This window comes from Xiphias gladius, chromosome 20 (genome assembly GCF_016859285.1).
Source record: "Xiphias gladius isolate SHS-SW01 ecotype Sanya breed wild chromosome 20, ASM1685928v1, whole genome shotgun sequence".
In the NCBI taxonomy this organism is placed as follows: domain Eukaryota; kingdom Metazoa; phylum Chordata; class Actinopteri; order Istiophoriformes; family Xiphiidae; genus Xiphias; species Xiphias gladius.
Genome location: NC_053419.1, coordinates 10,769,965 through 10,783,243, shown reverse-complemented (window position 1 = coordinate 10,783,243; position 13,279 = coordinate 10,769,965). Strand labels below are relative to the sequence as shown.

Below are 13,279 nucleotides of genomic sequence, written 5' to 3'. Positions count from 1 at the left end.
GTCGGGGTGTAATGAGGTGGCTTATGTGCCTTATGTGCTTATGTGTATGAAAACATTTTCTACTTAGGTTTCTCTCTTTGTTTTTTTTGTTTGCCTACAGATGTGAATATAACTTCACATATCATGCATTCTTGATGCAGTGATGCACTTGACAGACATGACTGATGTGATCAGGCATGGATAGCAGGGGGTATTGGTGTCAGAGTGCCACCCTGTGGGTTGTAGACCAGTGGGAAAGAACACTGCAGTGACTTTGTGGCAGGACTGTAGTTTGACAAAACTAGCAACACGGGCAACACTTTACTTTAAGTCCCCTTATTTAGCATTTATAAACAGTATACACTTAATAAATGGTTTAGAACACACTATAATGTAGTCGAAAGAACAGATATACTGTAAGTGTTTGTTAATTTATTTGTCAAAAACTTTAAGTCCTCGTGTGGGCAACAATAAGAAGATGCTGGCTTTAAAGGAAGACAATAAAATAAAATGATTGTAATAATACAAAATATTTAATAGTTTCTATACTGCTTAGGAATGCTAAATAGAGGTGGGTAAGTTAAGTGTTACCATAATATTTCGTATACAGATGTTCAAAAGCAGGTTATTTGGGTTGTATTTAAAACATCTGCTGATAGTCCTAATTTGGGTTTAGCATACTAAAATTCTGATTGTGCACATTCACAACAAGAAGAGAAAACACTACTGAACCTGAATCACCAGTATTGGAGCTAAACTGATAAATCAACCAGGCTGATACATTGGCCGATGTTAGCTTATAGCAGATATATCAGTATTTTTCTACATGTTGGCTGATAAGTAATAAGAGGCCACAGTATGGGAATGCAAAACTTGGTTTGAGGTAATTTAGAAAGAGTGTCACCATAACATAGTTTGCCCAACATAGAGCAATGACAGATTTATTTTTTAACAGTAAAATATCCTATTTAATATTTATCTTGTCACAATAAAAAGAAAAAAAAATCTGAAGGATCCATATCAGGATTTTTTATGTTATGTACTTATGTTCAAAGATGACAATTGGCCAATACATCGTCAACTAAACTCCCAAATATCAATATCGATATCAGCTTAAAATAACCTAAAAATACAATTTCACAGCGCACAATTGTAAACTTCAATGCAAGCAACTTTTCCATTTACAGTATATTGAGTTCAGATTGTGAATTGAGCCTCTCCCTGCTTCATCTGAATAAGTCACCAACAACAAAGAGGACTAATGTATATGTTAACAGCCACATCATGTAATTAGTGTTTTTTTATTCAACAGCAGAAATTGTGCGTGAATGTGATATCCTGGCTTTGATGAAGTGGGTAAACCCTGGGGTACAATTAACAATTTAATTCATTTTTACAGCACAAACACACACGTGCTTCAGTGCTTCATGTCTTCACCGTACTTACTATCTCTATGATCACTGGAAGTGATACCCGTAATAGCTATTATTAAATGTAAATTAATAAGCGTGTCTCACTGATCATGTATTTTAATTGGAATATGGTTGTTTCTGTTGTAATTAGCCAAATTAGTGTTGCCTCCATTTATTTTACCAAGTGAAGAATGGGATTTAGATTGTCATGGAGGGATTATTAAAAACTTCTCAGGTTAATTACCTAAATAAAGATATTTGGTCCTGGGACTGTTCTAAATCGCACACCTGTGGTGTGATGTATGGGTACACACTGGATAAAGGCCCAAAATTTATTTTGCTTCTGGACCAATGGTTTGGCATGTTCAGGAGTTTGGCACTGGTTTAAGAAGCAAGGGTCAAGTTTGTTGTGTTGGAAATACTCTACAGCTGCGCAAAACAGCTGATGTAGTACTGTAGTAAAGTAGGTATCAATTTAAGAAATCAATTCAATTCAATTCAATTTATTTAACTAGTGCAAAATCATAATAGAGGTTATCTCAGGGCACTTTTCAAATAGCGCAGGTCTAGACCGTACTCTTTATAGTTATATTTACAGAGACCAAAAATTCCCCCATGAAGCACTAGGCAACAGCTGCAAGGAAAAACTCCCTTTTACATTATACAGTAAAGACGCAATTGACAATCAGGTCTTACCTCCTGTTCCCTGTACTAACAGGGACCCTCCAGCCCTTAATCTGGCTGAGCTCAGGGTCGGCCACATCGATGAACAAGGGCAGGCGGGGCATCCATACGCTCATCTCCAGCTGAGCACTCAGGAAACTGTAGGTAAAGTTGAGCACTACCCTAGTCTTTCCTCTTGTCTCCTTTCCATTGACATACACATAGTCACATCGCTCTGACACCTGAAGAAAAAAGGGGAAAAATAAGAGATGTGAAAGGGTGAGAGACAGATACGAAGAAAGAAGAAACAGTATCAATTTCAAACTGAATACTTGGACAAAAGATGATAAAGTATTCAAATCCTATAGAGGATGTCCTATAAATGTAATGCTTTTAAAATGTATCATGGCTGTAGAAGTCAACTTTTGTCATTTTAACTGCTGTGGGGAAGATTATCGTCCGTTTTTTTTTTTTTTTTTTTTTTGTCCAGCTGAAGTATTTCAGTCAGCAGCCTCTTCTGAGATGCTGGAGGGTGGAAAGAATTGGCAAGAATTGGCATTGCTTCAATGAACCCTCAAGTCTGTGCAGTTTCTTTCTGTGTGTGTTTATGCAGATGCATCTTTAATGCAAGTGCATGCAGGATAATAATCTGTGAAAGTAATGACATCTTGTCCAACTTGACAGATGGAGCTGAGAAAAAGACACAAACCTGCTTCATCCAAATAGGGAACAAAACACTCGCTCAAACCGAATTATGATTGGCTGGATAAAGTACAACTCCCATCAGTTAGCGGGGTTTCTCAGATGCATCTCCAACACACAGAAATGATATAGCAGGAACATCAGAAGTGTCTGTCATTATCTTCAAAGCACCACAATCTCCTCATCAATCTTTTTTTTCCCCCCCTCATGATGGCCAAATCTATTAAACAGTCTGTCCTTGAATTTTGTTTTGTAATCACTCACATTTGAATTCATTTCAGTCTCAAATACCATCATAAGCTTGACTGGCACAAGCGATTATTTCAGCACGTCTTCAGCACTGACAATTGCGTCTTTATAACAAACCAGTCAGAATACGACTCATCTGTCTCCACTTCTTTGCATATAGCTTGGCAGCTTTACTCTCGAATGATGTCAGACAAGCCCCTCACTCTAAGAAACAAAACTGACAGCTTGATGTCTGTCAGTTCTCTCCTCCTCCTCCCTTTAGTTTCCACTTCCCACTCTTTCACCCTCAGCTGACTAGTGTTACTGTAGCTCCTATGTGTTACTGTCACCCTGTAATGAGACCAGGCTGCGCTTCAGAAAGGACGGTGATGCTTAGGCTGACAGTTAAAGACGGTGAAGATCTAAGGCTTTAACTGGATTTTTTTTCAAATGATCAGTTTCATAATTTAAATGAATGTTCACTTTGGTTAGATCAACTGTCATGAGTGAAGGTGCGAGTCGTGATGACTTATCAATTTTTTTCTTGTTGTGAACATTATCGAGTTAAGGTTTGCTTGATTTAAAAACTGCTAATATGAAAGTGCTACATGCGATTAGGGTTAAAATCAGTTGATTAGTCAATTAGTTGGCTGTCGGAAAATTAATTGTGAGCAATTTTGATATCAATTGATCAGTTAAGTCATTTACTAAATAAAAAATAGTCATGCACTGTTTCCTGTGTTTTAAAATGTGAGGACTTGCTGCTTTTCTCTGTTTTATATCATTGTAAATTAAATATTTTTTTGACTTCTGGATGGTGCATCGGACAAAACAAGACATGTGGAGACACCATTTTGAGCTTTTTGAAATTTTGATGAACATTTACTTATTCTCTGACACTTTTCAGAGTAGGCAAATAATTTCTTAATTGTAAAAAAAAATTTGACTGAATTGATGAATGAGAATGAAAAATAAATGAAAATAATTGTCAATTGCAGCCCTACATGCAACTTTTCTTCATATAAAACCAATACAGGCATTGGAGGGGAGAGAACAATATAATACTTGTACTAGAATACTCTTAGTGCTTATAATAGCTTCTACAAGAAAAATCTCCTTGCAGTTATTAAGCTTTCAAAAGTGTTAAGCAGCCTAACTGGAGTGAGATCTATTTTTAAGTCTAGAGTTTAGTGCCTTTAGGGGAATCCAAACAGTGACTTCACTTATGTAACCCAGGAGTGTAGTTACAGTATATGCACACTGCAATTGTGTGTCATGTAGTTATCATTAGTATTTTACACTGCATTATGCTAGGTGTACATGTCAATTGGTATAAATTTAATTTAAAAAAAGAGAGTGTTCATTTGAAGAAATAGAGTTGTCTGCCCACGTTGGTGCTAAACGGTTAATGTGTGTGGAGTGATGAGTTGATGATAATGGATTACATACTGTGTGAAAATGAGTCTCTTTGTGAGGTGTGTGCATGTTGAAAAATGAACACACACATACACGACATGCACTAATGCACAGGGTTTCTAAAGGCAGTCATCCAGAAAGTGAGCTGAAAGAATCCAATACACTCCTCATTGAGTCTCTTAAGCCTAACCTCTGTTTTTGCCCCTTTGCTGTGATCATTCTCTCTCTCTCACCCCAGTGCTGAATTTAATTTATTTCAAACCATCTCTACCGTTCAATCTCTAGTTTTGTTCCGTTTTGTTTCTACACTGTAGAGCCACCTTTCTTACCCTTTGAAAGGTATTGGAGATGATAGCCATAAAGATTTAACTGAGATCTCTGGAAGGTGACATCTTCTGGTCTGCGTGGAAAAATTTAGCGCTTGACTGATCTCTGCAGCCTCTGTTATCACCATGAATTTGTCATGAAACCACAAACAAATCAATGTCACTTCGCCATGGAAACAATCCATTGTGTTGCTAATCATGCAGGCTTAGAATTTATCCAGATTGACATGCACCAACACAGATAAGGACACCACAGAATCCAATGGTGGAGTTTTTGACTGAAATGATAGCTGACTAAGACTGATTGAATGTCCTGCCCCTGAGGAATGTAGCATTTGATACTCACATTGTACTGGGACATTTCTGCTGTGGACATTTTCTAAAGGTTATTTATATTCTTTTTATTTTACTTAAAAATAATTTGTTTTAGTTGTTAGCTGAGAGCCAGAGCAAGTGATTTTTTTTTTTTTTTTCCTTACATCAGTCTTGCTTACGGAGTGGAAATTACATGACTATTATCAATGATAAACACACAAAACACTGTAGTGGATGAGTTTGAAAATTCATATTGTACAATATACAAGAATGTTCACTTACACAAGAAGAGTGTCAGTGGAGACTCCCCCAAACAACAGTGAAACGGTTTTTTTTTGTTTTTTACTTTTTAAAAATTTTTTTTTTATACCATTTACACATTTGTAAGTTTTGAGTTTTTCAAAGTTAGTATTAACAGCTGTTTACATACCAGTCTAAAAGAAACATTGCGAGTTCAGCATCAGTCTTCATTCCTTTACTCGTCCAAGAGCTGTCTCCAGCGGTGGAAAGCAATGCCAATGTTAACGCTCGTTTTGCTTCTATTTCTATCACTTCTCTTCTTCTACTAAGTCTCTACTAAAAAAGCATGCTAACCAGCTACCCCCGGCATGGCCGGCCTGTCTCGTCAGTTTAGCGTCCAGTCTGCCCTGAAGTAGCTCTGCTCAGAGGGCGTATTATAACCTCTTGTCTCGTAAATGCAATGATGGGTTGAGCCCTTGGAAAGAGACCACTATCAACACCACCACCACCACCCGTTCCTGGCAAGAAATCATGTTTGGCGGCAGAGAAAACTTACAAATAGCACTTTTAATGAAAGAAAACAGACGTAAAAGAGGAAAATTCCCTCACACTATCGGTTTAGCTGATAATAACCCGTGACAGATTTATAGCCATTATCTGGAAGCCCTCGGCCTCACGTGTCATTATAAAAGTTATAAGCTCATAATAGAAAAACCACATTCCTCCATAATCTGTAGAATGAATGCCTAGCATGGATAAAAAATTATAACTCATTATTACATAAAGTTAGATAATACTCACATAGCATACCTATATCATACTGCTATGTCATTTTCATATGTCACATGTAAAGAACAACTATGTCAAGATATAAGGATGTTGTGTAAGGATGTTTTCGTAGTCTTATGCAAAATATTTTCACACTTTCAGCAGCATATGTGAATTTCTGCCATTCTAAACTATAAAGAATGACTCAGATGTTTATTGGATACATCATAGGGGGCTTACATCGTTTTGATCTTCTGTTCGTTTTAAAACCGAAGATCAAAACGCTTGTTTTGGTTCCTTTTTGTTGAGCTTCATATTACTGTTTGTCTCAATTTACATTAAAATCGGTCTGCCTTCTAGAAATAAAGACACTGGTACTCCCCAGCTTTCAAGGTACTTTTTATATTTGATATATTTAATAACATTTCCCCTGCTGTCCATTCTTTTTCACTTTTTATTTTATTCGAAAGTGTTCTAACAATATTTGTTTTGCCCATCATAAAGCAAAGACACGAGTTGAGAGGCAGTCAAAAGCAGCAAGGGTCCATTGAGTTAACTAATTCTTGGCCTCACTTCTTGAGGTACCATACACCTTATGACCCTAATATCAGGTAGAGTAGGTGACTGGCATCAAAAGGGATCAGCACGGATTAGAGGAAGACACTGGTGGGTGGAGGTCCTTGAACCACTACGCTACTCCATGTCTAGGGGATGGCATTTCAACAGAAGACGGTGGACATGCCACAACAAAATTGGCAATATGTTAAATTGGCTGTGACGTATATTACGGAGTGTAACGCATTTGCAGGGAGTATTGTTGTTTTTGCGTTTAAAATGCGTTGCGTTAAAAATACTTAACCTTAATTTAACCAGGAAGTCTGAGATACATTATCGCTTTAAGAGAGAACTGGCCAAAACGGCAGTGATTTGTTGGCAGATCAATTTGGTGTATAAACTGTCAGAAAGTAGGGAACAGGAACAAAGCACGTCTTTAAAATGTTTGTATCGTCTGAACAACAGTCCAAATGATATTTGCTTTAGTATCATAGAGGACTAAGAAAACCAGCAAATATTAACACTTGAGAAGCTGGAGGAAGTGAATTATTGACAATTTTGCTTTTAAAAATGACTTGAATGATTTAGCCATTATCAAAATGGATTAATTGGATGATTAATAGGCCATTGTTTTAGCTCTACAATCAATATAAAATCTTATGATATGCTGTGATAATGGGTTGTTGGTAACATACAACATCTACAATTTTTAGTAGTCAAATGACGAAAACGACTAATGTTGTCCTTCCAGTTTTTGGATGGGTTTGGCATGATTAGGGGTTGGAGTAACTTTAGGTTAAGGCCAGCATGATGGAAAGGAAAGTGTTAACCCTCAAAGTTTGAGTGAAACAGTGAGAGAAGATGGAGATGCTTTCCAATCAAAAAGTGTTTTATTTTTGAGTCTCCTTTGTGAATAGGGTGGAGGGAGGAGGGGTACTGCTTAATGTTCCCAAACCAGACGCATGGGCAGGGGAGTACGCTACCGAGGTCAGCGTCACAATGTACGGTACTACTTCAGTGGATAATTAAACCCTTTGAGAGATCTGCCTCTTCTCTTCTCTCTGATATGCATGTGTGGTACACAGAAACACACAAAATCAGCTCCTCAGTATAAACCAGGCACACTTGCGACACTATTCTTTTCCTCTAACAATTAATACGATGGGGACATGTTGAAGGGCAGATATTAAATTTAATGCTACCACAGGAAAAAACTCAGTCTTTACAAACAGTATAGCATATTTACTTAATTGATTATACTAGTGGTTAAGCAAGTTTCAATGACGTCGCAAACAGGGGCTGAAGAGAAAACTCTTCTTGTTAAAGTCATACAGTGGATATAGTCAGCTTTCAAACAACCACCTCTTTAATTGAAGAAATTACCAAATTCATACTATGTTTTTCACAGCATACTATGCAGTATATGCAGTGCTATGCCGTTATTTAAGCAATCTACACCCTTCAAGCAATACAAATGAACAGCAACTTTTGTCTAAAAGGAATCTGAGCTGCTGTCTCTGAATTTTGGCTCCTCATATCAGATGAGGAAGCACAGATGTTATAAGATGATGGGGGAAAAAAGCACAGACTAGTAGAGTTTATTTTTTCTGACTTTTCTCAATTCTTTTACAGTTATTGTTTTACAATTTTTTTTTAAATATTCTGCTCCCTCTCTCTGGAAACACAGCTCATATTTTTAGGCATTCATTCTGTACATTAAAACTAGGGCTAGAATTATGCATCAACATAGTAGATTATGTTGATTACGTAATTTGCATGCGTCGACGCATTGCACCGTTTACGTTCATCCCCAATTATGGCGGCTCCTGCTCACGGGCATGCTGGAAATGAGACTTCATCCCCTAAAGCCCGAAACCGATCATCAAAAGTATGGGAATTCTTTGAACAGAGACCTAATAAAATGGTGCTCTTCACACAGCAACACAACTGCTACGGGTGAGCATCTCAAAAGAAAACATCAAGGGGCTTGTATTACTGAGGGATACCTTTTAATTCTTGGGACTTTATTTTTATATTTTGGGAAATTTTTTTGTAAAATAAGTATTTTTATTAGAAAATGCTTGAATATGGAAAGGATGAAAGATGATTAATGGTTATTATTTATTGGTAAATTAACCAAAGGATTAATTAATGAATCAGAAAATAATTGATTAATTGAAAAAATAATCCTTAGATTAACTGACTAGTTGAAAATATAATCAATAGATAAACTGATTTAGAGCTTCACCTGTACAATTGCCTCTGAGACACAGATTTTGCTTTCTTTTTTTTTTTCTTACAGAACAGGCATTCACTGCCCAACTGGTTTGCCAAATCAGCTTAACTGTTATTTACAGTATCCTGGCTTTTTCTGTATCAATACATTTTCTCTTATGCACTTGGTTTCTTTATAGAAACATGCACCTAGTCAATGAAAATCATGACTTTTAGTCAATGTAACAAAAATGCTGTTTCTATGATTGTGTCTTCATGTGTCCGACATAAAGTACATAGAGGGGCCTGCTGGCCAGCTTTAAGCACAAACGCAGGGAAAAATGTTCTCATCCAGCAGTATGTTCAGTGAAGATAGTATTTCCCCAGATGGCAGCTAATTGTTGCGTTTTCTTTTTATGTTTTTTCTTTTTTTTAAATAAAGTTACTGAGGTATCGATCCATGACCTGAGGAAAAACTTTCAATTCCTGGCATACCATTTAACAGGAAAAAAAGCCAATTTTTCTGGAGGAAATTTAGGAACAGCTTCCTAGCCTAATATGCAAAAAAACACTTCTACACCACAACTACCCTTTGTTCATTCTGCTCACCCGCCCACATACCACTACAAAGCTAACCGTGAAGCAGAAGGCAGCAAAGACAAATTGGAAAAGGTAAAACAAAAGAAGCCGCTAAAAACACATGACACACTAACCTTGATAACCTGTTCATCTGTTGACTTGCACTTCACTGACTCTGTCACATCGGAGACCGCTCCATCTGTTCCTACGGTGACTACCTTTACTGGCATGGCGACCGTACGCCCAGTGAGGACAGCCGTGTTCAGGATCTCAGTGTCCTGCAAGGGGAAACAGAAAAACACAAATCAGTACTACTGTAACAGCAAAGTGACAGTTGGGACTAACTACTAGAGTGTTACTGATTGTAAATTTTTTAGGTCAATATCAATGTTAGTATGTACACATTTACATAAATTAAATTATATTTCAGCTAATATTCTGTTGTTCTTTTTTTTTTTTTTTTTTTTTAAACTTAAACACTTACACAATCAATTCTGTTAAGGAACCCTTAAATTTGGTCATTCAAAGATTTTGACCAAGTACCATATGGGACATTTTACATTTGAAAAAATCACTTAACAAGTGATTGTTATGTGATTTTTTTCATGTTATGAAGACTGTCTCCAAATAACCTTAAACATATCTTTTGACATTTCTGCATCGCAGTTTACTTATTGGCAGACATCCTTTATTTGCCAATACCGATATATGGGCAGTAAGCTAATAACGACCCAGCCGATTCAGTCTACTTCTACTCAGAACCAACTGACAGGAGCATTTTTTGACATAAACAGTTAAAGCAATGCTCCAACAACATAGGAAAGATGCTTGTTTGCTGTCTTGCTAGGACTAAGATGAGGACATTGATATCAATATAGGTATAGGGTTGATGATGATGCTGATGATCAAATCTAAAGAAACTCGCACCTCCTCTTGAACAGGTGGTACTGATCAGTCTGAAAGGAGCATTTAAGAGAGTTTGGTGTATCTGACTTGGAACCTTTGTACGAACAAACCTCACAAAACAAGTAGGAATATGAGGCCCAATGTGTTTTTTTTTTTTAATTCTTTTTTTTATTCCACGTGATCTTATTCTAGGTCAAAACCTGGTTCAAACCCTACCCACAATGCAACTCCACCTCCCACGATTCGGTCGGGAACTCAGGTGTGTTATGCTAGTAGTAGCTAATGTGGCCTGAAGCCAGTGAAATCACTTGAGGCAGTTTATCAGATTTTGTGCAACTCTCTGGACGTACAAAAGACTTTATAAAACCTTTTCACATATGTGGTGGTGCCCCCAAAGACCTGTAAACAGACTTTGTTGTGCTGTGGAGTTCCCCTCAAATTAAATGTTTATATTGAAGCAGGATTTCCCAGAGCTCATTTGAAGTGAAGAAAAAAAACTTTGACAATAATACTTTATGTCAAATTGCAGGCGTTCAAGTGATATCACAAGATTAATTTGAGAGTGGAATGCTTTAAAGAGGAGCAGGAAGATGATAATGAGATCAATTAAGACAACGTCTGGTAATCCTTGAGCTCTCAGTGTGTTGGTTGTTCAGAGGATTTGCTATAATAGTGGATCCTATTCATCACAGCTTAGTTTCAATAAAACATTACTAAGAGGCCTAAACCTTTGAAAGGCAAAGGAAAACAGGTCTCGAGACAGCTCTTTGTTCATCAAAACTGGAGCCACTGTTTGCTTTGTTTCTTCACCCTCATGCTCCTTTTGAAAAAAAAAAAGATATAATTTAAAGCTCAACTGCAGACAAAGGAATTCGAAGCCTTTTAATAAGAGGTCTTTTCTGCCTTGTTTCTTTCTCTGTTGCACATCATATTTTTCTGTTTTCTGATAGCTCTCTCTGACCTATGTTTGGAAGTTATTTTACCCAAATTGTCAGTAGTCTACACTTAGATACATTTTGGCGAATGGCAAAATAGAGAGTAGTTTTTTTTTTTCTTTACCCCTTTCTACTGAAGGTGGCAGTTTTTGGTACTGAGTCCATTGCTGTCTCATTTTCTTTGACAGAAAAACTCCAAATCCAAATTAATGCAAAAAACAGTTTTACGACAGGCTGATGTTACAATAAAATAAAAGCAAAAATGTCTAGGTCCTCTTGTCTCTGCCCATGATGTGAAAGGAAGACCAAAAATATGGGCAGGTGGGCCATGAGCTGTCAGTTACTTATTAAACATACCAAACCTATTTAACCACCACCTTTTTAAATCATGAAAAGATTAGAGTGAAATGGAATAAGACTCTGACCTTTCTTACTCAAAGCGGAATCTCAGAGAAGAATCAGACAAACCCAAGTCATGCTCTGACACGGACAGTGTTACTAACTCTCCACCATGGCTTTTATTCTGGCATCCATGCAGGGTCTTTTAAAATAAATAATGCCATCCAATTTCAGCTTTTCATTGAGGTTTCCAGGGAAATACTGTTATATACTAATTTGCAGAGCGTGTGTTGTCAAACTGATGTTTTCTTAATTTGCCTGTGTTTTTCTATTTGCATGTGTTTTAAGTTGCAGTGTGTTGACCTCTCTCAGGCACCGTATTTTCTTACATAAATCACATATTTTCAATGTGTGAATCACTATCAGTGTTTATCACAGATCTTTCTGACGGCATCTGTGAACTTGTTTGGCCACGAGGGAAACAGAATCAATTCCTGAAAGTTAAGAAGCAGCAGGGGAGAAACGAGATATTCTTGTGTTCTAAAAAAAACGAAAGCTATTTCATGCTATTCTGTTCATAGTTGAGGAAAAGTCATTAGGCCTCTAATACATTTAAGGTTTCATAATGATATCTTACGAGCTTGTGGGCGTATGCTAAATGTGTTTCAGTTAATGCGTATGTTGGGAGTTGGGGAAAAAATGTAGGCGAACACGAAGTATACCATCCCTTTCTTCTCTCAACTGGAATTTGAGAGTGAATCATATATCTCACAGACTATCTTTTCGAATGACACTTACGCACATTGCATGCTATAAAGCCAAAACTCACCATTTGACACCTTCACAGCAACTCTCATCCCCATTCCTCAGTGAGCAATGAACACCAAGGCTCATAATTATATGATAATACAGAATGTACAGTCTCTGGTGATGAATAACCACCTTTAAAAAGTGTTCCGTACTTCTGTGTTGGGAAGCATCTTTTTTTATTTTTTTCACTTAATGAGCCATTAACACTTGAACTACATCATGAAGAGAGGTCTTAATGAGTTTCAGCAGCATCTATTATTGAGCCTCTGCCACAGAGAATTAAATTTTGAGTCAGCTCAGAAATAATACACATGATCACAAACACACAGTCTCTTGACTGAAATGAAATGAAATTTAACAAGACAGCTGGAGTGACGCATGAGGTACACGAGGGTGTATCCTTTTCCACGAAATCCCCCTACCTCTCACCAGGTATTGCTTGGTTGCCTATTACCTTCCTGGGCTCATAAAGGGCAGAAATGCATTTCTTATTCATGGAGGCAGTTTGTGTGCAACAGCAGATAAACACTTACATGCACACACACACACACACACACACACACACACTACACATGCAGACATATTAACTTTGACACAAGCACAAATACGCCCAGACTGCCCAGCTTCAGAAAGAGAGGCATGGCTCCCTCCTCACGCAGCAGCTTATCTCAACAACCTCTCATTTCAGTGCAGAGAGCAGAGCAAGAAAAGGGAAGAGAGACAGAGGGAGAAAGAAGAATCGATAAAAGGCCATTATGCTTCTGTGCAGCCGAGGTACAAGGGTGGAGGGTGTTGGGGCTGATATGTTTGTGAATGAATGATGTGTAAGGTAGCGGACAGCCTCCAAAAACACTGCTTAATGAATAGTTACTGTATGTGAGTGTCTACAAGC

The 13,279-nt window shown here is 37.4% G+C and overlaps 1 protein-coding gene across 1 annotated transcript in view; it reads right to left on the bottom strand.

The window, feature by feature from the left end:
- Positions 1 to 13,279, bottom strand: part of si:dkey-112m2.1 (transmembrane protein 132C) — a 140,218-nt gene that overhangs the window by 11,892 nt on the left and 115,047 nt on the right. Inside the window, exons 6-7 of the mRNA XM_040156506.1 lie at positions 9,532 to 9,675; positions 2,088 to 2,296 (exon numbers count right to left, since the gene is read on the bottom strand). Coding sequence (XP_040012440.1) covers positions 2,088 to 2,296; positions 9,532 to 9,675 — 353 coding nt within the window. The remainder of the gene's footprint in view (positions 1 to 2,087; positions 2,297 to 9,531; positions 9,676 to 13,279) is intronic.